The sequence below is a fragment of the Acromyrmex echinatior genome, chromosome 6 (assembly GCF_024713525.1).
Source record: "Acromyrmex echinatior isolate Ae372 chromosome 6, ASM2471352v2, whole genome shotgun sequence".
Lineage (NCBI taxonomy): Eukaryota > Metazoa > Arthropoda > Insecta > Hymenoptera > Formicidae > Acromyrmex > Acromyrmex echinatior.
The window spans coordinates 2,618,484-2,643,576 of record NC_141857.1 but is presented as its reverse complement, the minus strand read 5'-3'; the positions used below and the strand labels follow the sequence as shown (position 1 = coordinate 2,643,576).

Here is a 25,093-nt window from a genome sequence, read left to right as displayed (position 1 = left end):
TACACGGAGAGAATTTTGTTTCAAAATTTACTCCGAAAATATGGTAATTGTGGTACAATACATATTTTAAACATTTTTACTGTACACTTCAGTAAAATTAATCGAACTTATTTTATACTTTATTAGTAGTGTTATATGAATGAAGTAGTATTATATGAATAAAGGAGATAATTTTATTAATGAATGAAGATTTACATTAAAATGTTGTCTTGGAAATACAATGTTGTCCCACGACTGTCATATTTTCAGGGTAAACTCTAAGAAAATATTTTCTCTGTGTATTTTTCTCCTTTTGTTTCATAGCGTTTAGACCAATGGGATTTACTTGCACATTTCGATCATACCGATCGGCATTTCGAGTTTTATATTTCAAGTCCTATAGCCTTACGTGGCCTGTATGATTTACAACTAATATTCATAAACTCTATCATTTTATGTCTCCATATTTAAAAGCTATGAAAAGGAGTAGGGATTATGATAGGCAAAATCAGTCGATGTGCATAGAGCTATAGGTCTGATGTAGGATATAATCTAAATTGCCGAGATTTTGAACAAATCTATAGTGAGCAATCTTGAAACAATAATTTTACCCAGACAATATAAAGTCTAAAATTGTGACATAAAGACGTCGCAAATCTTGTGACGCAAAAGACGTTTTATAATCCGATTTTAAACACTTGCTTTCTGGGTAGTTTTATATCTCAGCAGATATATAAACAAAACGTAAACGGCAAGAAACTTAAATATTTTCTTTGCATTTACATTTTGTTTGTCGAAGTATATTAGTACAATTTCCGATAACAAAAAGTTAATTTTATTTTTTAAGCTCTCATAATTTTAAATTGATAATATGTATATATTAATAAATAATAATTTTTATAAATTACACTTATAAGAAATACAATTATATATAATTTTTTTTTATCATAATGTATTTATTTATTTTCTTTAATCTTTAATTTAAAAAAATCCACAACACAGTTTTTCAAGCGATGTCCTAAAAATGTCCCTAGGACGTTTCTCGGAGAATTTTATGTGGGAATATTTTAATGGATAGAAACACTCATTGATACTGAATTAAATTGGATTACAAGATAATTACATATGTAGTAAATTTTATGTGCACTCTTATATTTTTAAATGTTGACTGCAATTTATATTGTAGGACATGTGGCGTTAAGAATGTACTGCCAGCAATTTTATGTATTGAAATAAATAAAAATAATATTAAGTTTATTACAATTATATATATATATATATATATATAATATATAATCGACAACAGGTTATATAATTTATCATAATTTTATTTTTTATATGCCGTATAAAAAATGTATATAAATAAAAGTAAATATATATTAATGAAAATAATACACAACTTTGATAAAGGATGCTACAATACTTAAAAATGCTAAATATAGTAGTATAATATTTAAATAAATGCTAATATAAATAAGTAATTTCTCAAATGTAAAGAAATTGTAAGTTAAAATTAAATCTGTTGAAAACTATAAAAATCTTTAATTTTGAACTGTATGATTAATCTTTGATATTATATTATTGAATTATATTATGAATGCTGGATATATGTATGTATATATTTGTTCAATTTTATTAAAAATATGAAATAAAAGGATAACAAATTCATTCATTCTATCTTTATGAAGTTATGTTCTAATACAAATATAAAAGTATATACGAATTTTATATCTAAAAAAATTAATAAATAATCATATTGTAAATCCAAATCAATTTTTTCCGGTCTTTTATAAATATACAATAATGAAAGAAAAAAAAATTACACAAATATCTGTAAAATATAAAACAATTATAAAACATGTATATCTTAAAATAATTATCTTATACATTATCCGAGACGATAAATATTAAAATGAAAAAGGAAATGTTATCAGCCTTGAACAAGTGAATAAGATATTATTTCTTCGTAAACATAAATTATGGAATGTGTGAGCGATAAATTGAAAGATTTATGTTTGAAAATAAAGATACTAAAATTTTGTTGTTTAAACCGGAAACAAATCAGATGAATACAATCGCGTCAAAATTCGCTAAAATAACTGATGCCTTTCTTTTCATTTGATAAATATGAATACAATACAATAAAATCACCGATAAAATTATTCCAAACCACTAAAGACAATTACGTCAAAACATTCACTTTACGTCAAATTATTCACTTAAATCGAGTTATGTTTGTTTCTCATGTTTATTACAGATATATCATGACGCATTAAAGATAGAATATCCATTTATGTATAATGCGTGTAATACAAACTATCAATTCCAATATGTCACGATGTCTATCTAAATGACTAATGGCTCGTGCACATACAATACTTTATATGTAAATTACGGTATGCAATGCTGTCAATATCTACTAAAGTATCAAAGCGTGACGCCACATATCTTCCCATTCTTATCTTTGCTGATAATATACTGTGTATAAGGTATGTTCTGAGTCTAGTGATTACGAGCGCTACGTCTATCTAGAATGAATTTCAATATGCATCTGCATTTTCTTCTCGCTGTTTAATTATACACAAAAAATTATTAAATAAAAAATACATATATATTATATATATAACGTGTGAATCGCAATATATCAATCCAGTGATATAATTTCATAAACTTTTCACCATTGTAAACGCACTTGTGCTCTTCTAACGAGTCTGTGTCTTCTTTGCCAAAGCTCACTTTTATTAGTAAAATGTGAAATGCGAAAGCACTGCATTTGTATAGGTGAGAGATGAATCAGAAATAAGCGATTCAACAACGAAAATATTCTGAAGGGACAAAAAGCAATGTGTAAAAGTGTACGAACAATTAAAAAATAATGTTAATGCCATAAAGCTTCTCGTTACTACTGTCTCGCAATCTGTATCTCATGCTCGTTTTTTTTCTTTTTTTTCGAATATATTTATAAGGAAATGCAATAACGATGAAGATAAAAGACACTAAAGGCGCAAAAGCCTTATCTGCTTTTCGACAATAGAGATGCAAAAGCATTATACTATCATTATATGATAGTTGTTCATTCTTCTTTTTCGGCCTTTTCGACATCTTGCTTCTCCTCACCCTCTACAATATCACCACCCTCGAATTTTGGGCCTGGTGCTTCATCACCTTCCAGAACAATTTCCTCTGGATCAGGCGCGCGTGGCAAAAAGTCCTCATCTGGATACATAGACTTGAAAATGTTCTTAGCCTGGAAGCAAAAAATAAAAATTCTAAAGAGTTATGTACAGTGCAATTTTAAAAAGTACCATTTATCAAAGTATTTCATTTATCATTTTCCAAAATTAGTTTTAAAACTGATACCATTTTGTAGTAAATATATTTATCTCAAAAATAATATAAAACTACAAAATATTTAGAACAATAATTTTTTAAATTATATTTTATATATATAATTATTAATATAATCTCATATTATATACCTGATTCACAGCAAAGTCAAAATCAAGTTCAAGATCCGGTCCAGAACATAAGTGTATATTACTTGGCGCAAAAACACTTAGTCTATTGTCGCTTCCAGGTAAATTCAAATATAAAGACCATAATACTTGGGGTAATGGATACTCAGATTCTTCTTTCTCTTGTCGATCATCCTAATGTAATTATTCAATAAAAAAGAATATTTGCTTTTGCTCACGATTCTGATTTTTTATATTTTACCTCTTATAAGAGATTTAATTTTATATTAACAATTTTTATAAAGACACTTTACCTGAAGATGTCGTTTATCAGGAGAAACTGTTTGAGTATGAGAATCAGAAGAACTACGCACAGCATTGGGATCAAGCGGTTCTGCTCTGAGGAACTTATTCACAACATATGCTAGATCCTCCTTTGCATTCTTAGTACATTTGCATGTCATATGAACTATGACTAAAGAAAAAAAAAGTACGATATGGACATAAATCAAATCAATTCTGAAATATATTATATTTCTATTGATGTCATACATACATAAGCCTTGAGGGCAAGCATTAGTAGATGGTCCCAATTCAATTAGAGTAACGGCTTCTTGATCTGGTTTTTCCGGCGGATAATACAAAAGAGTTAAACTTTCTTTCTCACCTTGCATAATTGACCTATAAATAACGAAAAATAATATGTCTGATAAAATATACTGTACGCATATACATATCTTTTAAATTGTATAAAATCTGGATGAAGAAAATACCTGTCAGTAATGAAAATTCCGCGCGAAATTTGATTTTCTGCCTCAGAGGCTACGATTTCTGGTGGCAAGTGTCCTTGCCCTACGACTAAATGCTCCAAAGTCAATCTCTGTTTTCCACTGATAATGGCCTTGCATTTACTCTCGTTAACTACTACACCGTCTAATTGTCTTTTTAAGCAATAAATTCCACCAAAGACTGCACATAATCTAAAAAATATCAGTTGGAAAATGTTAGTTTTAGACATAAAATATAGAAAAAATTTCGGAGTTTTGTGTTTTTAGGAATGCACCTGCAGAAACATTGAGGCAGTTCTCCGCTTCCATACATAGGCCATAAGAAAGGCGTATTTCCATAACGTCCAAGACTATTGAGAAAATGCTTCGTACGATTAACACCGTCTCTACATGACGTTCTATCCGTTGCCATTGCAATAGCTTGCATAACATAATGCTGTACTATAGGCGTAAGATTTTTCGTATTAAGATATTCCAAGAACGTTTTATCACGGAAACCTAAAAAATAAAAGGAATACATTATTATTATTAATAAAAAATTAAATAAATAAGAAAAAATAAATAAGAAAATGTATCCTTATCCGATACATTTGCATGCGACACGCACCATCAAATTCTGGACTATCGGCGCCTTGTTCCATGCAAGATGTCAAAAGCTGCATCAACATTCTTTTCTCGATTACGCTAACCGTTTTGTTAGCGAATACATCGGCACGGGAGCAAGGGACTTGCGTAAGTTTACCGTCCATAAAAGTAGCAACTCTAGAGACCGCACGAAATTCGGCATAACGTGCAATGTTGCTGGAAATCAACAGTTCTACTAATTCACCACGAGCGAATAATAGCTGCAATAAGAATCACATACTACATGTACATTAAGAATAATGTGTCTATAAATAAGTGACTATATACAATCTTACTTTAGGCGCCAGATCGATATTAAATCTTCTGTATTCCTTCTTGATACGGTCTATGCTCCATTGTTTCACATTTTCCTTTTTATCAGCCTTGTCCTGATCAGTCTTTTCCGCACCCTCGAGGGCACTATCTCCAGAACCCTCAGTCTGGGTATCTTTTGAAGATACATCAGGCAGGTCTGCATCACTGCATAAAAAGAGAACTAGTCAGAATACACAAGAATATTATCTAAAATTGTTAAACGGTCAATTTATGCAGATCATTTCTTACTTGGAAATATACCAGATTTCTTCAATGTTCTCGACTATGAAATATTGGTTACTAGCATTCAAAAATTTTTCGTTCGTTTTCAAATCGACATTTGTATTCCTAGTACTCCTATCAAATCTAACCGTTTTTAAATCTTCTATCCATTTTTGTAAACCATCAAAATTAAATGTAGCCCACAGTCCTCCATAATATTCGTTGCTAAACAAATAAAAATTTTAATTAATAATAATAATATGCATGAATATTATCTTGATTACAAACAGTTTATCATATCAAATCAGGAAAGATAAAAGAAATCGTTTTATCTTTCAACAAAAATGCACGATAAAAATTTAATCAAAATATTTCTTTATTTTCTTACTTTTCTTCTAATGATTAAGCAAGAGAGATTATCTTTTGTATAATTCTGGCACTATTAAGATTATTTAGAAATAATTATATTTAATAATAAACACATTGACAGCATATCAAAATTATTTTATACAATTCTGGCAATTCTTTCAAAGATTTAATAAAATAATAAATACTAATATTAAATATAAATACTAACATAAATATTAAAAATAAATAAGAAAAATATTAAATATTGATGATTGTCTTCATAAGCTTATATATCAAACATATTTTAAACTGTACATATGATTAGCAGGTGACAAATGCAGAAAGGAAAAGATACTCCAAACACCTGGTTGTTACCTGTCCAGATGTAGAACCCTCTTGCCGATCCTGCTTGCCGCCGCGGCGACAATGGACTCGGTCATACCTGTCGGAAATCATGACAGCGAGAATTACCGGTGAAAAAGTTTTAGTTTCTGCTTATGAACGCGACGCGCAACCATTTCGCCCGTCATGATAAGAATCAATACCTGTTCCTACGACGATCACATCGTATTCGGTCGGCAGATCGTCCTCCATGGTTGTCTCTCCCTCGATGGTTGCCTACCTTCGGAGCTGATCGGATTACACGGATGTGACAATTGGTGCGAGGATATCGGCGAATAAATTATAAATCTACGATATATCGGACGCGAACCGATCAATTCATTTTCCTTGACGATCGACACCGACGAAATTCGCGTAAAAAAATCTGCCCCGCCCCGCACGCGACCCACACTCACAACTCCTCGCGCACGGGCCCTACTCAAACCCTTTTTTGCCGGAATTTGATAGAACTGGACAGAACGAACGGTACTAAAGAAGTCAAAGGGGCGAGCGGATCAGAGCGGATATATGCAATGAGAGAAAAAGAAAAGGAGAATAAGATCGTTAATCCGGATGTCTCGCTCAGTCTCGTTCATCACGAGCGTCGCGCTGCCTCCTCGCGGAGCAGGACGCAAAACATATGAGAATGTCCAGTGACAGTTAGAATCCCTAGAAAGAGGACTCTAGTTACTCTAGTTACTCTACTTAGAGATCCTATATTCAAATATAAATATGTTTTCGACCCGAACGGATTTGCTCCCATTTGGGTTAAATAATGTTCTATTGCTTAACGTTACTATATTCCACCAATACAAAGTCATTAATCCAACCTACGTTGGTACAAATTCGCTCGGGTCGAATACGTTAAAAGTTTAGTGAATGTGGACCAAATATGGCGGATAGAAAGAGACAACAGATATTGCTTTCTTGTATAAACGCATGTATGCGCAAAAAGTATTAGGGGCTTCGCACAATAAAAGGAACAGGGAACAAAGAACACAGAATAAGAATTTCAACCTATCAGAAACTGTGTATTTCACAATATGATTTCTGATAGGTTGAAATTCTTATTCTCTGTTCTCTGTTCTTTTTATTGTGCGGAGCCTCTTACACATACGGAGTACATTACACAACTCACGTTTTGACTAACCATCGAACGAACCCAGCACTAATTCCGAGACGAATCGATTTTGTTTGATTCTGATTATAGTGATTCTATGTCTGCTATCAAAATCTCACTACAAATGCTTTGAAGTGTTTGGTTGACCAATTAGAAAAAAGAATTTTACAAATTGACCAATCAAAAGTGCTTTAAAGTTTTTGTAGCATCGCGTTGACCATATCCTATGTCATGTAACCCAGCAGAACCCTCTGGTAATTGATTTGATTCTACAATAAATTGCACCAAATCTGTTCCAGGAAGATCAATTTGTGGTTAAGTTGATGAAAATTTAATGAGATTCCAATAATCTTTTATAAAACATAATTTCGTATAAATTACAAAACATCTGAGAAAAATGGTGAATGATTTAAAACTAGAGTGCTCCTTTTCTTCTTGGTATCCAATATTCAAGAAAGATTCCTTAGAGGCTAGAATTCTTCATATTCCCGATGAGGTTTTAAAATATTTGGAGCATGATACATTTGTATTGCCTCTTGAGGCAGCGAAATCTTTACCGAAGGATTCTGAATGGGCTGACGGATCACCAGTAACATGCGAAGAAGAAGTATTTATTAATATATTTTGAAAAATAATAGAATTATAATCTTTATTTTAAATTTATATATATAATCAATAATAATATGTAAATTTTTTTTAGGAAACGGATTATCAACCGACATTCCCTGAATTTAGTCAACAAATACAGGAAATATTAGATGAATACGATGCAGTATTTGTCAAAACAAATTGGAGTACACCTGCGGTAAATTATTTTCTACCATTTCTATATTTTTATTTCGCAAACATTTCTTCTAAAATTCCTATTTTTCAGAAAATATAAATAAGCAGTATGTTAACATAAAAAAAGTACCATGTGCAGTAAAAACCAAAAATTCCTTTTCTAAAATAACTTTACATTTGATGAATCAAATAGCTTGTTCATAAATTTTCTGTTATATTAATAAGAATATAACAGTAGTATAATTTTGTAATAATAGCTTTAATGTAATTATAACATGATTTATATTAAGAAAAGAATATTGTAAAAAGAAAATTATAGTATAATTTATAATATGTAATCGTAATTATGTTACAGGATGCTATGTGGGTTGCGCCCACAAAAACTCTCAAATGTAACACGCTAGAAGAGATCTATTTGTTATTGAAAAGCTCTGATAGGATTGCCAAAGATCTGAACATCGTAAAATCTTCAAAGGACTGCGAAAAGCCTTTGCCATTCTGTCTAGTGTTGAAACAATGGCGGGATATTAATCCTTGCACAGAATTTCGCTGCTTTGTTATAGATAACGAACTCATTGGTAACTTATCAACTTAGTTTTCTTTTTCTTAATTGTCAAATTTTATTAAATGTGATTCTTTTTTTGCTTTTACAAAGTTAACTTTTGCGATAACAAATCATATTTTACGCAGCTATAAGTCAGAGAGATATATCGCAGTACCATAGTTCCAACGAGTCACAAAAATATGACATACAGACGGATATCAAGAGCTTGTTTTTAGAGCGCATCAAAGGCAGATTTCCATTGCGTAATTGTAGGTAGAATAGTAAAATTAGTAACGATATTCGAATTTTTATTAACTCATAGAATTAATTTTGACAGATTCCTTCGATGTTATACGATATAAGAAAGATAAAGTAAAAATAATAGATTTTGGTGCAATGGATGTAGCATCTACGAAGGAAACACTTTTCACGTATGACGAATTGCTAAATCATATTGAAAACACGCCAGAATTCCGTTTTATTGGGGAGGAAATAGGTATTCAGCCAAAGCCGCCAATGCAATTTTGTATTCCGCAAGAGATCAGCGAGTTTTTCCAATCAAGAGATAATGTGACGTTGCTGGACCTTATTCAGAGAGTATGTCTTCTGGTTATTGAAGAAATACGCTTGCAAAATTTAGTGATTTATTTTAGTCTTTAGATTTGACACTCGATTACGACAATCGAAACTTTTCTTTGTTGCAGGAAGTGGAAAGTCAACGGAAAGAGCATGAAAAAGAAAATGCTAACGTTTCAGAAAGTACTTGATGTATATATAACGTATAAATAAATATTTTCCTTATATATAAACATCAGCTGTAACTCTTTTACTCACATGTATAAGGGATACAAAACTTAAGAGAGGTATTATAAATTATTGTTACATTTTATCTTTCTCAAAAAAGGTTAATATCTACTAATAAGTACACGCGCTAATAAATATACGCGATTACACAACGAACGGATTCTAATCTTTAAATCTTGTACATTACATTTTAGCCTGTTTAAATCCTACATTTTGAGATCATTCGATTACATCTCAGTGCCAAAAGGAATAATCGAACTTGTTCAATTATTTCGCTCCTTCTAAGTTATCAAATTCTGTTGGTTTCTTCATTCCGGGTTCGATAGACGTTACAAGAAATTCAGAATTACCTGCATGCAATACAGATCATATCATGATCTGTCGATTGAGTTGAAGCCGATAATTTTTGTAGTGTGTCATGATACAATCTGAAGCTTTCGATTTATGTAAATGTATATAAGTAAATGTAATTAAATGCTCTTGATCACCAAATCGCTCCTGTATTTTGGGATGCGACGCATCTGCGTGTCTATGTGTATATGTGAATGAATGTACACCGACAGGATATTTAAATACAGAACTTTCACTTTTATTCTGCCAGACTCTCTTTTTCTATCATTACATTACATAAAACGATTAAAGGCTATCCTACCGCTTGAAAGAATTATCATAATATTGCAGTATTTTTCGAGCCATCGGCCTTTTTACCGAGCGACGTCCCTTATATAGAAAATATGTCTTGTTTATGTACAATATGCAATCCTTAATACTTCAGTTTTGAAAAAGGATCCCCGATATATGTACCTCCGGACAAGTTAATACGCTGTACAGTCATATCCAAGGAGTATTTTCATCTTTCTCTCCCTTTCTATGTTTCTCTCTGTTCCTCCCTCTCGTTCTCTCATTTCATAATCTTCATAAAAACAAAAACCATAGGATGGGGCGACTACTGCTGTGTGCGATTTTATCATTTTTATCAGTGAACCATGGAACGTTTCTGAAACCCGAACTCCTCGCAAAACGACCCAACAGCTTTTCGCATCGGGCCTCGCACTTCATCTGTATAGTTCTGCCGAGTATTAAGGACGAAAAATGCTTAAATTCTAATTTTTCATAACATATCGATTTCATTAATCTTTAGTAATGCAAACACGTTTTTCTTGAAATTATATAACATATACATATATATAGTATTATATATAGTTTACGTTATGTTGAAAACCAATATAAAAGTTATTATCTTTTGCCAATTCTTAGAAAAATACTACAGAAATATTATTCTATATTTTGACGTTACTTAAAAATTGAACATACAAAATGTCCTAAATTTCTGAATAAGTTATTTCAGATTTAAGAGAATAATATAATAAAGTGGCTCTACATTTTCCTTTATCATACTTATCGTATAATTTAGCCTGAGAGATTTAGAGATTCGGTGGGAAGCAAACCATATTTTCATCGCGCATTTATCGAATCTTATTTAAATAACTTCGTAATTCTTTTATCGTACAGCAAACAAAAATAGGTTGTAACGATTGCGCTTGGATTTTAAGCTTTGGATTTTTGAGATACGAGGCAAAAACTCGTCATCTGCAAGTGCAATATGATGAAAAAAGTTGCGAAGTCGCTTCGCAAAACAAAACCTTATTTACAGAGTATCTTCTTTTTCCGCGAGCGAAATACGGCAAATTGTTTCGTCGCTGTTTTATTACACGACAATCTCTCCCATTAGTTGCGATTTTAATTTGTGCATCGATCTCTTGCCCACAATATATACGCGAATACCAGTCGAATGGATTTTATGTAAAAAGTCCCAAAGAGCACCCTTATATGAAAAACTAAGCTTGATTCTTTCTAGAGGGAAGTACGATGCCATTTCGATAAAAATAATTTACAGCATATTGCTGTTCCTATGACTAACAACAAAAACAAGGAGTAAGGATACCATTCAGATACCTCTAATATAAAATAATTAATCTTGTAGATTAATCAGAATGGTGCACGGTTCCTTTTACATAAAAACTCTTCGCAACGATCTCCGAGAAACATTTCTTCTCGAGATCGCGAAAGGCTATGTCCCTTCGCAATGGATTTCGTTTTTGAGGGACATTCGGATTTTCAATGTGTGCATTCAGTACTACGGACTGCTCAGTAAGCAAGAAAGGAATTAATATGTTTATTTGTTATAATATTCGTAATGTAGAATATTTATTAATTATAATAATGATAATTCTTCTTCAATATTATTATTTCTTACTTATTATTGATTATTTCTGTAAAGCCATGAAAGTGCGGTCTAAAAAAAATAATAAACAATATAAAATAAGAAACATAATATTAAAGATTATCTACTCTACTATAATAAATAAGTTATTCTACGAATATTACAACAAATAAACATATTTTCTTTTTTTTCTCACTAAGAGCTCAGTGAAGCGCGCGGTCCCTAATATTGAATGCGCCCAACAACATCCCCTACAGCACAAAGTTGCATAAAAGTTGCAGCAATATTGCAGCGATATTCCTGCAAATTCTGTGCTATATTGGGATTCAACGCGTATGTATAGCGATGTACCGTCTAATGTTCCCCTCGCATCATTTTCCTATCGTTCATTATGTACATACACAGGAGCGCATCTTTTTTTTTTTCGCGTTCGCTACGACGATCGTTCTCCGCGATCAGTTTCGCGTTCTTACATTCACACACTCGCCCTCGGTTCTCCCCTCACAATCTGATCGCTCCAATTATTTCGACTGATTTGTGCTAGACGACATAGCTTAATGAATGTACATTTTGCGGTGTACGGCCGTTTGCTCGTCCTCCGAGTCTCTCTCACTCTTTTTTCTTCCGCCCTTTGCTCGCTCGCAAATTCATCCCCTTTCCTTTCCTTTTACTTTTTACGTCGCTCGTTTTAATGATACTAAAGTGACGTATAACAGCATTCGCACACTCTCTCGATTCTCTTTCTCCCTTTTGCATCTCCTTTCACTCCTTCACTCGCTCTTCCTTCTCTCTCTCTCTCTCTTTCTCTCTCTCTCTCTCTCTCTCTCTCTCTCTCGAATACTGTAGGGTGAGTGACAAAAACAGTAGTCTTAACAAACATACGATACAAAAACTCTTAAGTTATCGCCTGACGGCCAGTGTAAAGCGGGTTGTTTTATTTTATCATTATTTTTTTTCCTTCTTCTCTCTCCCTTTCTTCTTCCCTCCTTTCCTACCTCTTTAAGTACCTGAAGAAGCTAGCTTTGGGAAATCTCGCCTTAATCCGCAAACGCTAAGACCTGAAACCGATGTGGAATCTCGGTGAGATCTAATCTTCGATCTGTCCTTACCGATGACGATCGTGGAAACCTTTCCGGACAATCCGCGTACACCTTTGAACATCGGAAATCAAGCTCGCCGAAATTACACCGACTCCGATCCTCGTCTTCAAACGCACTCCCCTTTTCTCTCTCTCTCTTTCCTGCTCCTTCCCTTAAGTTCGCGCCTCGGATTTGCCTTAACGATGAAGACTACGCACCCCTCTATGATAAATGCGATTGGTACGACTAAATTGGGTGGCGAAAGGCCCGACTATCACCGATGAATCGAGTAGTACACGCGCATCCGAGTAGTACACGTGCATGAGCTAGACGCTATCTCAATGACCCGTCCCCTTTCAAAAAATACGCATCTCTATTTGATGCGAGACACTCGCTCGGAATTTTATACACGCGGAGACATGTCGCTCTGACATCTCTTCGTATTTTTCTCCCTCCACCTGCTTTCTTTTCTTTCTTTCTCTCTAATATACAGGAAGATAGAGCTCGTTTTCTTACTTTTATCGCGGGAATAAATATATTGAACTTGTCCTCGCTTTATACAAATGGCTCGAGTGGAAACGCGATTCTCTCTTTCTTTGGGATACGCTTCTCTCGCGCGGAAATGAAGAAATAGCCGAGAGAGCCGCGAAAAAAATCTTGAAAATCGTCGTGAATGTAAAACGAAAGAAACGATCTTTATCAAAAAAAGACGTTCCTTTTTATAAATCAATTTGATCTATAAATAAAGCTTTTAGATTTACTCTCTTTCAATTAAAAAGTAAATCCTCTCGCATTTCTGTAGATCGCCTCGATTACATAAAATTTGACTTCAATACGAAAATAAATACTTTAATACGGAAAAAAAATAATACGATCGATCTCATAAATAAAAGTGTAATTTTTCTTTGTAATAAAATTAAATCAAAGAAGAAAACTTTTCAGAAGAAAAGTATGTGTGATCTAGGCCACGCTATATATATAATAAAATTACATTAATGTAAATATCGTAATAGATTGCCGCCTTTTAATCATTTCTACAGTCAAAAGAGTGGCGAGTTAACATAAATATTACTTAAAACATAAATTTATTTACATATATATTTCCTCACTGTTACAGAATATTTCTTCCCATAACTAAATCCCAAAATATATTTTTAGCGATCTAAATTGTATTTAAAATAAAATAATTTGAATTGAATGTGACTGCGATTACGAAAAAAAGGAAGAAAAAGAACAAGCGTCGGCGTGCTTCTTCTCGAAAAACGCGATTCACGTTTTTACGCCGCGAGATCATAGAATTTTCTACTGTGTAAGAAATACGAACGTGTACGATATAATTACATACATGGATATTCGAATTTCCACGCTCCAGAGCTATGGTAATCGAGATAAACTAGGAAGAGATGAAGCGCACGAGGTAGGTATCTTGTTCGTCCTTTAATTGAATGAGGAAATCGAAGGAACGTATTTCGCGAATATAGTTATATTTATAACGAGAAACGATTATATTCACACAATTCTCGTAGAGATAAAGATATCAATCATTTCATTTGCTAGCATCTCTATTTACGTGTAGAATATGTAAATCAGAAAGAAACGCAACAGAAAAATTAACTATCCGTCTTATTTAAATTTTTCATATATAACATGATTCACATCAAAATTAACTTAAGAAAGATTGTAGCGCTCTTTTAACAATTGTTTCGGCGCAATTCTGTTAAAAAATATTCTTGTATTTTATATATAAAAATAAAAAAACTTTTTCATAATTTTTTTATATTTGCGAAATTAAAAATTGCACTAAATTTGGAAAGTAGAAAAATTTCATTGATCTCCGTTTAGTTTACCATAATCATAAATAATCTCTGTATTAGAGAAAGAGAGTATAATAATGTGATAATAATAATATATTATTATATCCAACAAATATTACATTCTTAATTCTTTTCTAAACATAATATTAACAATTATTGAAACAAATATATAATTAAATTATCACTCTACGGAAATAAAAAAGAGAAAACAAAAAAGATCTACAGAATGTGTGGTTAGATTAATTTAATTATATACAATTTACATATTCTACACGTGTACTGCTGCTCGCTTTCCACATTGATTCATTACGCGTTTCCCTCAACGCCTTCTCGACAGAGCCTTCACTTTGGTTCATATCACGTAATGAGACACTATTCACAGGAACAGTTACACCTCGATTACTTGAAGCTACGATATTCTTTTTCTTGCAACATCGAAAGAGAACAGAAAAAGAGAGAAAGAACAAACTCGACAAAGTTCTCTACATATTTATACATATATATCGCGCGCCGGGATAAAAATTTTTGGAATGGATATCAGCGCCCGACGTACGTTTTCATTAATTATAATTATCAATAACGAAATGTTAGATAAACTTATACTCCCATGCAGCCTATTCCGTTCTCACGAGCTTTTACAAGTTACAAGTTTTTAGAGTAAGTCCATAGTAAAATTTGCAGGCATTCACACGTTTCACGGTAGCACACGGAGATACAATATAAATAAATCTATCATTCTCATCTGAAACAAAGTGAAGCGTTTTTGTACTAAAGTGCAGCGATATATATATAATATTATACCTTTTTAATGAATTATCTACGCAATGTACAATCGTGGATTTTTACATGCACCATGACAAGGTATGGTCGGGCCGTACAACAGACAGCTGTTAGAATGATCCGTAGAATATGTTATTGCCACTCTACATCTTTTTTCTTTCTTTTTTCTAACCCCCACTTCATATACCTCGCGCGCTTGAATCGGGCGTTATCGTCTTTATCCAAATAACTTCGCGTTTTTCGTGGGTCGTCTAAGAGCAGAGTGCCGAGAATTTACAGCGGCAATTTTTTTCTCTATATAAAGTTAGAATTATACAGATATAGGTAAAAGCATTACACGAAAGGCAAAGACGGATGCGACTCCCAAGGAGAGCATGTCCTTGTTACTATATTCTAATATTTTTGTCGGAAAGAGAACTCTATTATTTGTCTATTCAGTCTGACCACACCATGTTACAACGTGGAATAGCTTTGCCATGATAGACATACTGTAAATTGAATTATATAAATTCAGGCTCTCTCTCTTTATTCTGCGAGGGATCTATTAACGATCGTTATGGTTTTGCTTGCTCTTTTTACCTTAACGCTTTATTCACTCTTCGCTTATTCCTTGCCACAAAAACGACTTGACTAGATTGCATCGCTAAAACGGTCCTTAACGATTTAAAATCTAAGTCTGTCATACATAAATGATCTGTACCTTACAATCTAATATCGTAATTAACATCTAATGGTAGAGGGATCTACTGTTATCGACGAGAACTATTTAGTAATAAATCGTATGTCTATTATACTTCCGTCCTTTCTCTCCCTCTCTTTCTCTCTTCTTTCACACATTCATTCATACATACATTAATATGCATGCATACAGCACGCATATCGACGTGAAGTAGATCCACTGTTAATTTAAACTCATGGAGAATATTTCTTTTGCTCGCACTTAAGCCCACCTGCTTGCCTTCTGCAGGTATTAGTGCAGCCGCCGAATGTTCCAAATATTATAAGTGTGATAGATTCACGGAACTTGCGTCTAAGCGCGTTTTTGATAATATTTACAATGCCATCGCTATAGATCTTTCGATTCGCGAATAAAATTGTTCGCTGTTCGAATCATGTTTTTTTTTTTTTAGCGAAAAGTGTCAAATTCCCGGCCCGGTTTTGATCGCGCTAAAACGCCCGCATCGTCGTCGCATCGTAAACCACCGACGACGACGACGACGACGACATGCTAATGATATAACAACACGTTGCGATGCTCGCGCGAGCGTTCGATCGCTAGGACTACCTCTTCTTGCCGGGCTGCTTCGATGGCAACCGCTTCTTCAGTTTGTAATCCGTCGATTTAATCGTTGTTGCCGTCGTCTTCTTTTTCGGTCGTTCCGGCGAACCGTTGCAGCACGCGCAATTCTTTTTTACGTGACAACGCAAGCTGGACCTTCTGGCGCGGCAATCTGTCGGCTCCATCATCACAATATTATTCGCTTCGTCCTCCGATGCCTCCGATGCCTTGTCACTTGATATTACCATTGACTCTGTCATCGCTATCGATTCAACCTTGGGAATTCGTTTGGGAAGCGCCGTCGCTGCTGTCGTCGATTTATGATCGGCGCGATTCAAGATCACTCTTGCAGTATTCACCTGCAATTTGTCTTTTTTCTTTATGTAGGTGCAATGCCGATCAGATGACAAGGGTTTTAACGTTTGTACACTATCCTCCAGACCATTGCTCAACGTGATGTTGTCTTCCAATTGGCTACTGATAGACTCGCTGATGCTGGAGTCCTCATCGTCGCTGCTGGATCTTGTGCGCTCGGACATTGGGCTCTCCCATGCCATGTAGTCCATACGCATTTTAGACGATGATACGCGCTTTTTGTTGGCATATGTGTACTTATTGTGCGTGGACAGCAATGGCCCGGCCGCAACCAACGGTGACAATGGCGACGGTATGGTATGATGGTCCGCAGTATTACTGCTCAAAAGAGTCAAACTTTCGTCGCCTGAACTTACTACCGAAGTGTTGTTAACGTTAACGGGCGGCAACGATTCTGAATCCAAGTCGATGTCCAGTTTCATGTTAGATGGTATGCTAGACACACTGCTGGGTGTTCCTTCTTTCGAGCCGATCCTCGAGGTCAATTTCACGCGATGACTCATATCTTTTGACGAATCATTTTCCAAAGAGCCAAGGTTCGCGGGTGATAGCCTGGAAATATCTGAGTTACTGTTTGATGCTTCATCCTGACTTAGGTTGTCTAAGGTCAATCGCATATGTTTCGCCGAAATGTCCAAGTGCAGATCCTCTTTCTCTCGCTTTCCTCTCTTTGATGAATTTAAGGCTCTCGCGCGTTGACTCATGTTTCTTTTGCGTTCATTCATCTTGAAATCGTTTGTTGGACTGGCGTCCCTGCTGCCGCTAGATGAGTCCAGAGACCGAAAATATGAGCTGTTGTACGGTTTCATGCCCAGAGGCTGACTGCAGGACGCATCCTGTGAAGAATGATCGAACGACGGAGAATGATTCGTGTCGAATAACAGATCTGCTTCGGGAAATAGCTCACTAGTGCTAGGTTCATCAACTCCCAAATCTTCGCACTCCTCCGATAAGCTCTTTTGTACCTTGAGTTCGTATGGAGTCTTTCTCTCTATCCTCTGCTGCATTAGTTCGCGATCCAATCTAGGATTCAGCTGCGATTTTAAATTCTTACTAGAATATGAAGTATCTAAAGTGTGATTCATGAAATACTTTTTCACGCTTGATGGATAGATCTGTCCGGCTGCCATTTCGATGCCCTGACCCTTGTTGATAATCTGCAGTACGCTCTCGGAATTATCGTCCCTGAAATTGACCAGTCAAATTCTCTTTCTTAAAAATTTTAAAATTTCAAAAGGGGTTTAGATAATATTTCAATAGATGGAGATAAATTTTTACAATATACTCGATATAATTCAAATTATTACCTAGAATATGTTTTCAATGGCTCATTGTTTAATACACTCATCGGTGTAGGAACATATCTCCATGGTGTATCCGGTGATATCTTTCCTTCCGATTCCCATGCTTCTTGTAAACGTGCGTTTTCATACAGCAGCCCATTCCCAACTTTACAGGATCCATCAATTGTCTCCGTAGATTGCTGTACAGATGACTCTTGGCTGTCTGAACTGCTAGGTCCACCGGTTACCAGAAACTGCGTTGTGCTATCGATAACGCTCGATTGCTTGTTTAAGGAAGTAATACAAGACATAGAATCTATAAAAACAATATACGAGAATTAATTGTACATATATAATGTCTGATGGCGAGAATCTATTATATTACATGCTATATAAGCTGTTGTAATACAAAATGTATTGCTCACACAATATTGTTTGTCAAAGATTTATTTTTCTATAAATTATAATATAGTTACGCAATCTATAATTAATTTGAAAAAGAAATATCTCTCTATAGTTATCTTAAAAAATTAAATAAAAATTTAAATTAAATAAAAATTTGTTCATTTGTAAATATTTTTTTGATTTGAGCAAAAAGGTAATAAAATGAATTATTATATAGTACAATTTTATATATCATGTTATGAAAAAAATACAAAAATAAAGATTTAAAAATAAAAATTACTTAACTTTTTTAATGACTAGAGAAACATATGTGCAGAAAATATATCTTAAACTCATGATAGTTAACTCTGTTTTTACTCCAATTATTTAATCAATCATAATAAATAATCAAAATAATTTTGAACATTAAAAACAATAATTGGAAATTATTCCAATGCATCAAACAGCAATTAACGTATCATATAAAAATGCTAATGTGGCAATTCATACAAAAAATAAAATAATATTTCCACTATATATTGGACAAGTCCTTACCAATTTTTGTATTATTCTGTAACGATGTGGCAATGCTCGTAGAGATCAAAGTTCTCGACGATATATTTTCATGTATACCGATAGTGTTGTCGAATTTTCTCTTTAACATTTTTGGTGAAATAATTTTGGTAGCAGATGTTATCTCAGTAGACGCTTCCTTCCTGTCCTTTTGCTGTTGCTGATTTGCATTGTTTAGCATGGCGTTCATATCAGTCTGCTGAAAGGCAAGCGAAATGGCATCCGTCTGTAGGGATACCGGCTTCTCCGTGTGTATCCTACCCTGAGATTTCTTTTCCGGCGAATGAGAAACCGTAGCAGCCGGCGCAATGCAGACCACATTTTCCGCTTTCAAGTTAGATGATAATTTATGTATGTTCGAGTTGAAGAATCTCGTACTCTGCAGCGTTGGATTGCTGGTGATGACGCCGCATATTTGTTGATTGTCTGATATTTCGTTGATATTCCGGTTTCCGATCAGACTAAGGGTGGGATTGTTTTTATTCACCACAATGGCGTTTGTCGGTGCTGATTCGACCGTCATCGCGTTAGCAGCGACATCATTCTTCAATGTCAGATCGTTGATCACGCTCGGCTTATCCGACGTAGACACAGTCACAGTACCTACCTCTCCAGTAAACTGTGTGCTTCCGGTCTGCGATATTACCACGGGTGTACTCTGAACATTCTGCGCGCCAGTTAGTGTCTGATTGTTGTTTGATAACGTCTGCAGGGTAGGTTGCATCTTCATCTGTTTGACAGTTTGCGGTTGTTGAACATGAAGTTTGTTCTGATTGAGGATGGACTGTAACAGTAGAGTGTTGGGAACTGTAGTACCACTGGCTGTGCGTACAGTCGGCATAGTCAACAATTTAGAACCGGATACTATAGTAAGTTGATGCTGGGTGCCCTTCATTAACGGTAACACGAAACTGGTAGGCATCAATAACTGCTTGCCTGTAACTGAGGCGAGCGCCTCGCTAACACTCACCGAACCGGACTGCAGCGTTTCTTGAACAATTAATGCACGCGGGCCCGAGCCTGGCTCCGTAAAGATGAGATTACGCCGCTTCACGTTTAATTCGATGTCGTCATTCGTCAAATTGCGCACTTCTACGTTCGTTTCCGCGCTCGATGGCTCCTCTGGTGCAGAGAAACCAGCTGGACTCTGTACATGTACAATACCACTAGACGAATCTTCGCTACCCATAGTTCTACCAAGATCGTCTGTAGTTGGGCTCAGTTCAGAAGTCTGCTGTCCTACTGGCTTAGCTTTGCTGGAACTTGATTTCTTTCTCTTTGACGATTGATTCGGATTAGTCGGCGGATTGGACCTTCTACGAGGCGCCGGTTTGTTGTTAAGATCCGGCGAGTTTCTCAGTTGTTCAGCGTACTCATCGAGAATCGCATAAATCCTTTGCGCAGTCTGCTCGTCTTCCTGCGGTTTCTGTTGTGGTTTCGGTATAGGTGATGCCTTAGACGTATTGGTGGCGCTACTCTTGACTACCTTGGGTGTCGATTTTTTCACATTAGTTTTGGCGCCGGTGGTCCCAGCTGCGGTGGACGGCGACGTCGATGGTGTTTTTCCGGCCGACGATATCGGCGCTGGCGCCGGTGTCACACATGGACTCGAGGAACTCTGAGATGTGACGCTCAATGCCGGCGACGCCGCTGGACAATAGCTGGTGACCACGACAACCGGTGTTGTGGAATTGGTCGCTACTTTGGCGCTGTTCGGATTCACATAAGTCAAAGAGATCGCCTTCTGCGAATATACAGATTCCTGTTGAAATGCCACATTATTGCCGTTGCTGGCAAATGGCTCGCTATTCGCACGGGATTGCGTCGGCATCATCAGTTGTTGCGCCAAAGTACTAACGGATATCTGTTGCCGTTTGCTTGCCTGAGTCTGTTGCGTAGTGGTCTGCGTCTGTACAGCTATTGTAGTCGCGCTATTAGAGATCGACTGATGAGATTGCTGTGGTTGGATACTTCTCTCCTTTACTTGCTCCAGCACACTCTCGAACTCCCGTAACTGTTCCAGAGTTGTCGAACTCACTTGATTTACCTCAATCGGAGAACCGATTAGACTGTCTGTTCTCACAGCTTGTGGTTGCTGTTGTTGCAATCTCGGTGTCAAGACAGCCTGTATAGTTCCCGTGAGATTTGGTTGTCTAACTGGAGCACCACGGTGGATGATGTTAACCTTTACTACGGGAGGTCTGCCACTCGGTACCGAATTGGCGTGCGATATGATCGCTGGTGGGAGGATGTTGAGTTGATTCGGATTATTGCTGGTTATCACTTTGTGTGCGTATATAACACCGGTATTCGACGAGGTGGCATTCTGTACAAGTTGCGTGAGCGTTTGATTTGTAGTCTGATTCGAACCGATGGAGGCGTTCGCTGGACCATTATTACCAGAATTCGGTACAATATTAACTATCGATCTACCGGATGGCAGTTGCAGATTCGGAATGATCGATTGTACGTTGACATTTCCAGCGTTTGCTTGCTGTTGTTGTTGTTGTTGTTGAGGTTGATTATTTGGCACAGATGTTTGTACCGCTTTCGACAGATTCGTCGTTGTCTTCTGCGGAGATGTCGTCGTCGTTTGCTGAACGCTGCTAAGCGATGTATCTGTTGCAGCATTGGCAACTCCACTTGCAGTCGCATCAGCTGACAGACTGTACATAGGAGTTTTACGGAAGGCCTGTTGGAACTTGGGCAGACCGGTATTTTGGCCTGTTTGTGACGTATTCTTCACGGAACTAGTGCCGGTCAGTCGATCATAAGTATTTCTGTTGGACGATGCACCACCTGTCACATCTGCACCGCGTTGCGTTGTCTGTCGCGTAAAGTTTGTGCCACTACCGTCCTCCAAATTTTGCAGGCCTAAAAGGTTTCTCTGATTGGAGACAATTTGATTGGGATTACGAGATGAGAGATGATAACTGCCATCTTTGCAGATAACCTTTAATGACTCGGACGTAATTAGTCCACCCGAAGACATCGTGGTCGTCGCCGTAGTCATTGTTGTGGCTGTAATCACACCCGCGCTTGCGGGCGAGGAGGGTGACTTTTTTGGTGATTGGTTGTTCTGTTGATTACTTGCGCGACGTATGTGCGTTATCGTTCTCACCGGACTTGACGATTCGGTAGCAGCAATGTCGAGTTGGACTACTGAGATGTTATTGGCAGCCATCGTCGTCGGAATCGTCGAACCCATAGTCGTCGGTGATGCGGCATCCAATGGCTGATTGCCTTCCTCGCCGATGGTATCGGGTGTCCCAAGGTTTGATGATGATCTCAGTGGTGGTGTCTGGCCCGCTGGACTCATGCCGACACCACTGTCATGACCGCCTGTTGAAGACGGGGTACCCGGCAGCTGTATACTGCTATTACCACCGCCACTACTACTTTGGTTGCTTGCCACGCTTGGAGTGCGCGTCGGCCGCGGAGGCGTGCTACCACTGACGCTAATGACAGTCGATGTGCTCGTGGCGGAACTCGGGCTCTGCGGCACGCTATTTCTGGAGAATTGGACAACATTCACTGTGGAACGCTGCCGCGGCGGTACCATCATATCCAATGAGTTCAGACCAGGCACATTTTTGGCCAATATGTCGGAATCCCTAACGGTCTTATCGAGAATATCATATTTGTTCTTACTAAAATTGGATTTAACGAAATGACGACGATTGTCGCGATGTCCGTCGACTATTACGGGGCAGCTCTTTTCACTGGCGTTATTCTTGCCATTCGCGGCACGCTGGTTTTTTTTCTTCTGATACGTTATTACACCCTTGTTATTTGAGGGGAACGGCATTGTCTTCTGTATGTTGATCAACTCGCTGGTAATGTCACCACTACTCAACCGCTGCTGAGGTTTTTTGCCACGGCTCGCCAATTTAAGATCTGCCTCGTCCGCGCGTGTCAGCACAATCTTTGGATTTAGATTTAGCGTACTCAACAAGGGCGCAAATTTTGTAATATTGTTAGTTGCTTGTTGCTCGGCATCCGTCCGGTTGCCGCTGTTAGTATCTTTATTCTTATTTAACAGATTCTTCTGCAGAATCTGCGAGATCCTCGTTGGTTTTTTCGAGCTTTGCGGCCTGAACATCCTAAGAGTTTTGAGCACTGCTGGGTCGCTTCGCCTTTCAGTAATAATGAATGGTGCCGCGGCAGTATACGCTGATCCTTTGATCGTCTCACGTTTGTTTTCGTCCATGTCGGCTGAAAAAAGAGTGATGATGTCATTACTGCTAACGTCAGAGCCACTGGCATCCTCATGCGTATTCGAATGTCGCACTTCATCATTTACTAACATATGAAAATGTGAGACGGAGTCGACGCTGAGCTTCGATGGCTTGGAGCGTTTCTTACTGGGCTCCTTACTGCTAGATTTGTTGGATTTCTTTTTGTTTTCTAACCGACAACCATCGCTACCTAAGCTGTCAGTCTGACTGTCCTGCGTATTACTGTCGCTATCCGATACCGAGCTGATTCTATTCCTAAAATGCTTTGGTTTACGTTCAACACTGTCATATTCACTTTCGGATGATTCCAATCGGATCTTCCGCGCTCGTGCGGTACGTCGCGGTACTCGTAACACACTACCACTATCAGAGTCCGTGGTAGTATCATCTAAACTACGACGCACCGACGAACGTTTATAGCCTGCCGCCGGCTGAAAGCTACCGAATTGCTCGGAACTATCGGATGGTAGATCAACCCACTGCTCATAACCTTTCTCAATGCCGAAAAAGACATCCTTAGTATCGTCTTCCGATGGCCAATCCTTGAACTGTGAGTAATCAATGTTCAGATATTTAAGCTCCTTGTTCGTATTACGCATTTCTTCAGCGTTCTCCAGATATCGCTCGCATAAATTCTTCAATTCCTTCCAGTCGAGCACCCAGCTGAGCATATGGTAACGCGGACTACTCAGTACTACGGCTAGATCGTCGCATAATTGCGGTGACAAACCCAATTTTTTTCCATCCAGAATTTGGCAGGGCACAGACTTTTCATCGTAATTTGCTGAGCCTGTCACTGCGTCGCCCTTGATCAGGATCAACGCGTCTAACGTTCTCTCTACGTTCTTGTTTGGTATCGTACTCGTTTCGCCCAATTGTGATTTATCGTCGTTCAGTTGGTTACTGCCGGAAAATTCGTCACAATTGAAACAGAGCTCGCCGAGCATCTCGGATGAAGATTCACGCTTCAAATGTAACGGACACTTGCTGGTGGTTGACGTTGTTGGTATTGTCATGTCAGGCGATCTCAAGTCGGGAGTCTTTGTCGTCAACAGACTCTTTAACAACTGATCAGTCCGTTCGAATGTTTTCGTTATGTGATCATTTTGAAAATCTACGCCTTTTGCGATGGTCAAATTTTGATGCAATGGCTGCGCTGCCGAACTTAGCGAAGGTATCAAGGATGTTTCCGTGACATTTTCTATTAACTCAGATTTTATTTCGACTTCAATGGCTGATATAGGAAGATGATCGTCTTCTATAATTTCCTTGGGTTCCTTCTTGATTTTAATCTCCTCTTGCAAACCGCCATCTTCCTTCGCCTTTCCACACGCCACTGCCAATTCCTTTATTCTGTCGTAACAGGTTCTAGTAGGATGTAAGGAGAATGCCGTCAAAACGCATTCTCTTGCGATGCCAATACTGCTGTCTACTACGTCCGCCAATTTAAGGAATTGCGTACTCAGACGCTTAGCGGTCTCGCGCACCTTGTCCTTGTCCGACTTCGCCTTCTGACTCTCCAGCTCGTTCATATCTGTTGTTAACGCTCTGATATATAGTTCGATCACCAATGGTTTTATACTCTCGCCAAACTGCAATTAAAAAGAAATCCAAGAAAAATAATAAATCGTTTAATTGAAAAAGAATTATTTAATTTTTCCTCTGAACATACAATAAAATAAAATCTGATTTTTCTGGCAT

General features: G+C 36.8%; 3 protein-coding genes across 7 annotated transcripts in view; 1 reads left to right on the top strand and 2 right to left on the bottom strand.

Annotated features, from left to right (window-relative positions):
• Nucleotides 1–914: 914 nt before the first annotated feature.
• On the bottom strand, nucleotides 915–6,736 carry Rep (Rab escort protein). Its single transcript, XM_011054882.2, has 11 exons — nucleotides 6,277–6,736; nucleotides 6,107–6,173; nucleotides 5,411–5,608; nucleotides 5,143–5,326; nucleotides 4,830–5,067; nucleotides 4,498–4,720; nucleotides 4,208–4,414; nucleotides 3,991–4,115; nucleotides 3,749–3,909; nucleotides 3,459–3,629; nucleotides 915–3,226 (listed from the first exon to the last, which is right to left on the bottom strand). The coding sequence occupies exons 1-11, from the start codon at nucleotides 6,323–6,325 to the stop codon at nucleotides 3,053–3,055; spliced, it is 1,797 nt and encodes a 598-aa protein (XP_011053184.1). The 5' UTR covers nucleotides 6,326–6,736; the 3' UTR covers nucleotides 915–3,052.
• Nucleotides 6,737–6,869: 133 nt separating this feature from the next.
• LOC105145384 (translation initiation factor eIF2 assembly protein) lies at nucleotides 6,870–9,955 on the top strand. 3 transcript variants are annotated; one of them, XM_087407285.1, is made up of 7 exons: nucleotides 6,870–7,053; nucleotides 7,532–7,839; nucleotides 7,933–8,037; nucleotides 8,371–8,593; nucleotides 8,706–8,828; nucleotides 8,897–9,156; nucleotides 9,264–9,955. In XM_087407285.1, the coding sequence occupies exons 2-7, from the start codon at nucleotides 7,630–7,632 to the stop codon at nucleotides 9,324–9,326; spliced, it is 984 nt and encodes a 327-aa protein (XP_087263411.1). In that variant the 5' UTR covers nucleotides 6,870–7,053; nucleotides 7,532–7,629; the 3' UTR covers nucleotides 9,327–9,955. The 3 variants fall into 3 exon arrangements, 2 of the variants coding, with proteins under 2 accessions (XP_087263411.1, XP_087263410.1); XR_015545479.1 differs by lacking the exon at nucleotides 6,870–7,053 and having other exon boundaries at nucleotides 7,344–7,839; nucleotides 9,264–9,422; nucleotides 9,558–9,955; XM_087407284.1 differs by lacking the exon at nucleotides 6,870–7,053 and having other exon boundaries at nucleotides 7,344–7,839.
• The window catches only part of LOC105145383 (uncharacterized), a 79,085-nt gene continuing 63,922 nt past the window's right edge, over nucleotides 9,931–25,093 (bottom strand). For 2 of the 3 annotated variants that reach the window (XM_011054879.2, XM_087407279.1), the window contains 3 exons: nucleotides 19,137–24,984; nucleotides 18,222–18,513; nucleotides 9,931–18,099 (listed from right to left, as the gene is read on the bottom strand). In XM_011054879.2, coding sequence (XP_011053181.2) covers nucleotides 16,542–18,099; nucleotides 18,222–18,513; nucleotides 19,137–24,984 — 7,698 coding nt within the window. In that variant the 3' untranslated portion in view covers nucleotides 9,931–16,541. The remainder of the gene's footprint in view (nucleotides 18,100–18,221; nucleotides 18,514–19,136; nucleotides 24,985–25,093) is intronic. The other variant, XM_011054880.2, reaches the window with a different exon arrangement.

Bases quoted from the DNA above. Each gene is read 5' to 3' on its own strand.
- Rep (XM_011054882.2), bottom strand. From the start codon at position 6,325: ATGGAGGACGATCTGCCGACCGAATACGATGTGATCGTCGTAGGAACA. The intron at 5,068-5,142 runs GTAAGATTGTAT...TTCTTATTGCAG, and splicing joins ATATCGATCTGGCGCCTAAA to CTATTATTCGCTCGTGGTGA. The intron at 3,630-3,748 runs GTAAAGTGTCTT...TAATTACATTAG, and splicing joins CTGATAAACGACATCTTCAG to GATGATCGACAAGAGAAAGA.
- LOC105145384 (XM_087407285.1), top strand. From the start codon at position 7,630: ATGGTGAATGATTTAAAACTAGAGTGCTCCTTTTCTTCTTGGTATCCA. The intron at 8,594-8,705 runs GTAACTTATCAA...TATTTTACGCAG, and splicing joins TATAGATAACGAACTCATTG to CTATAAGTCAGAGAGATATA. The intron at 8,829-8,896 runs GTAGGTAGAATA...TAATTTTGACAG, and splicing joins CAGATTTCCATTGCGTAATT to ATTCCTTCGATGTTATACGA.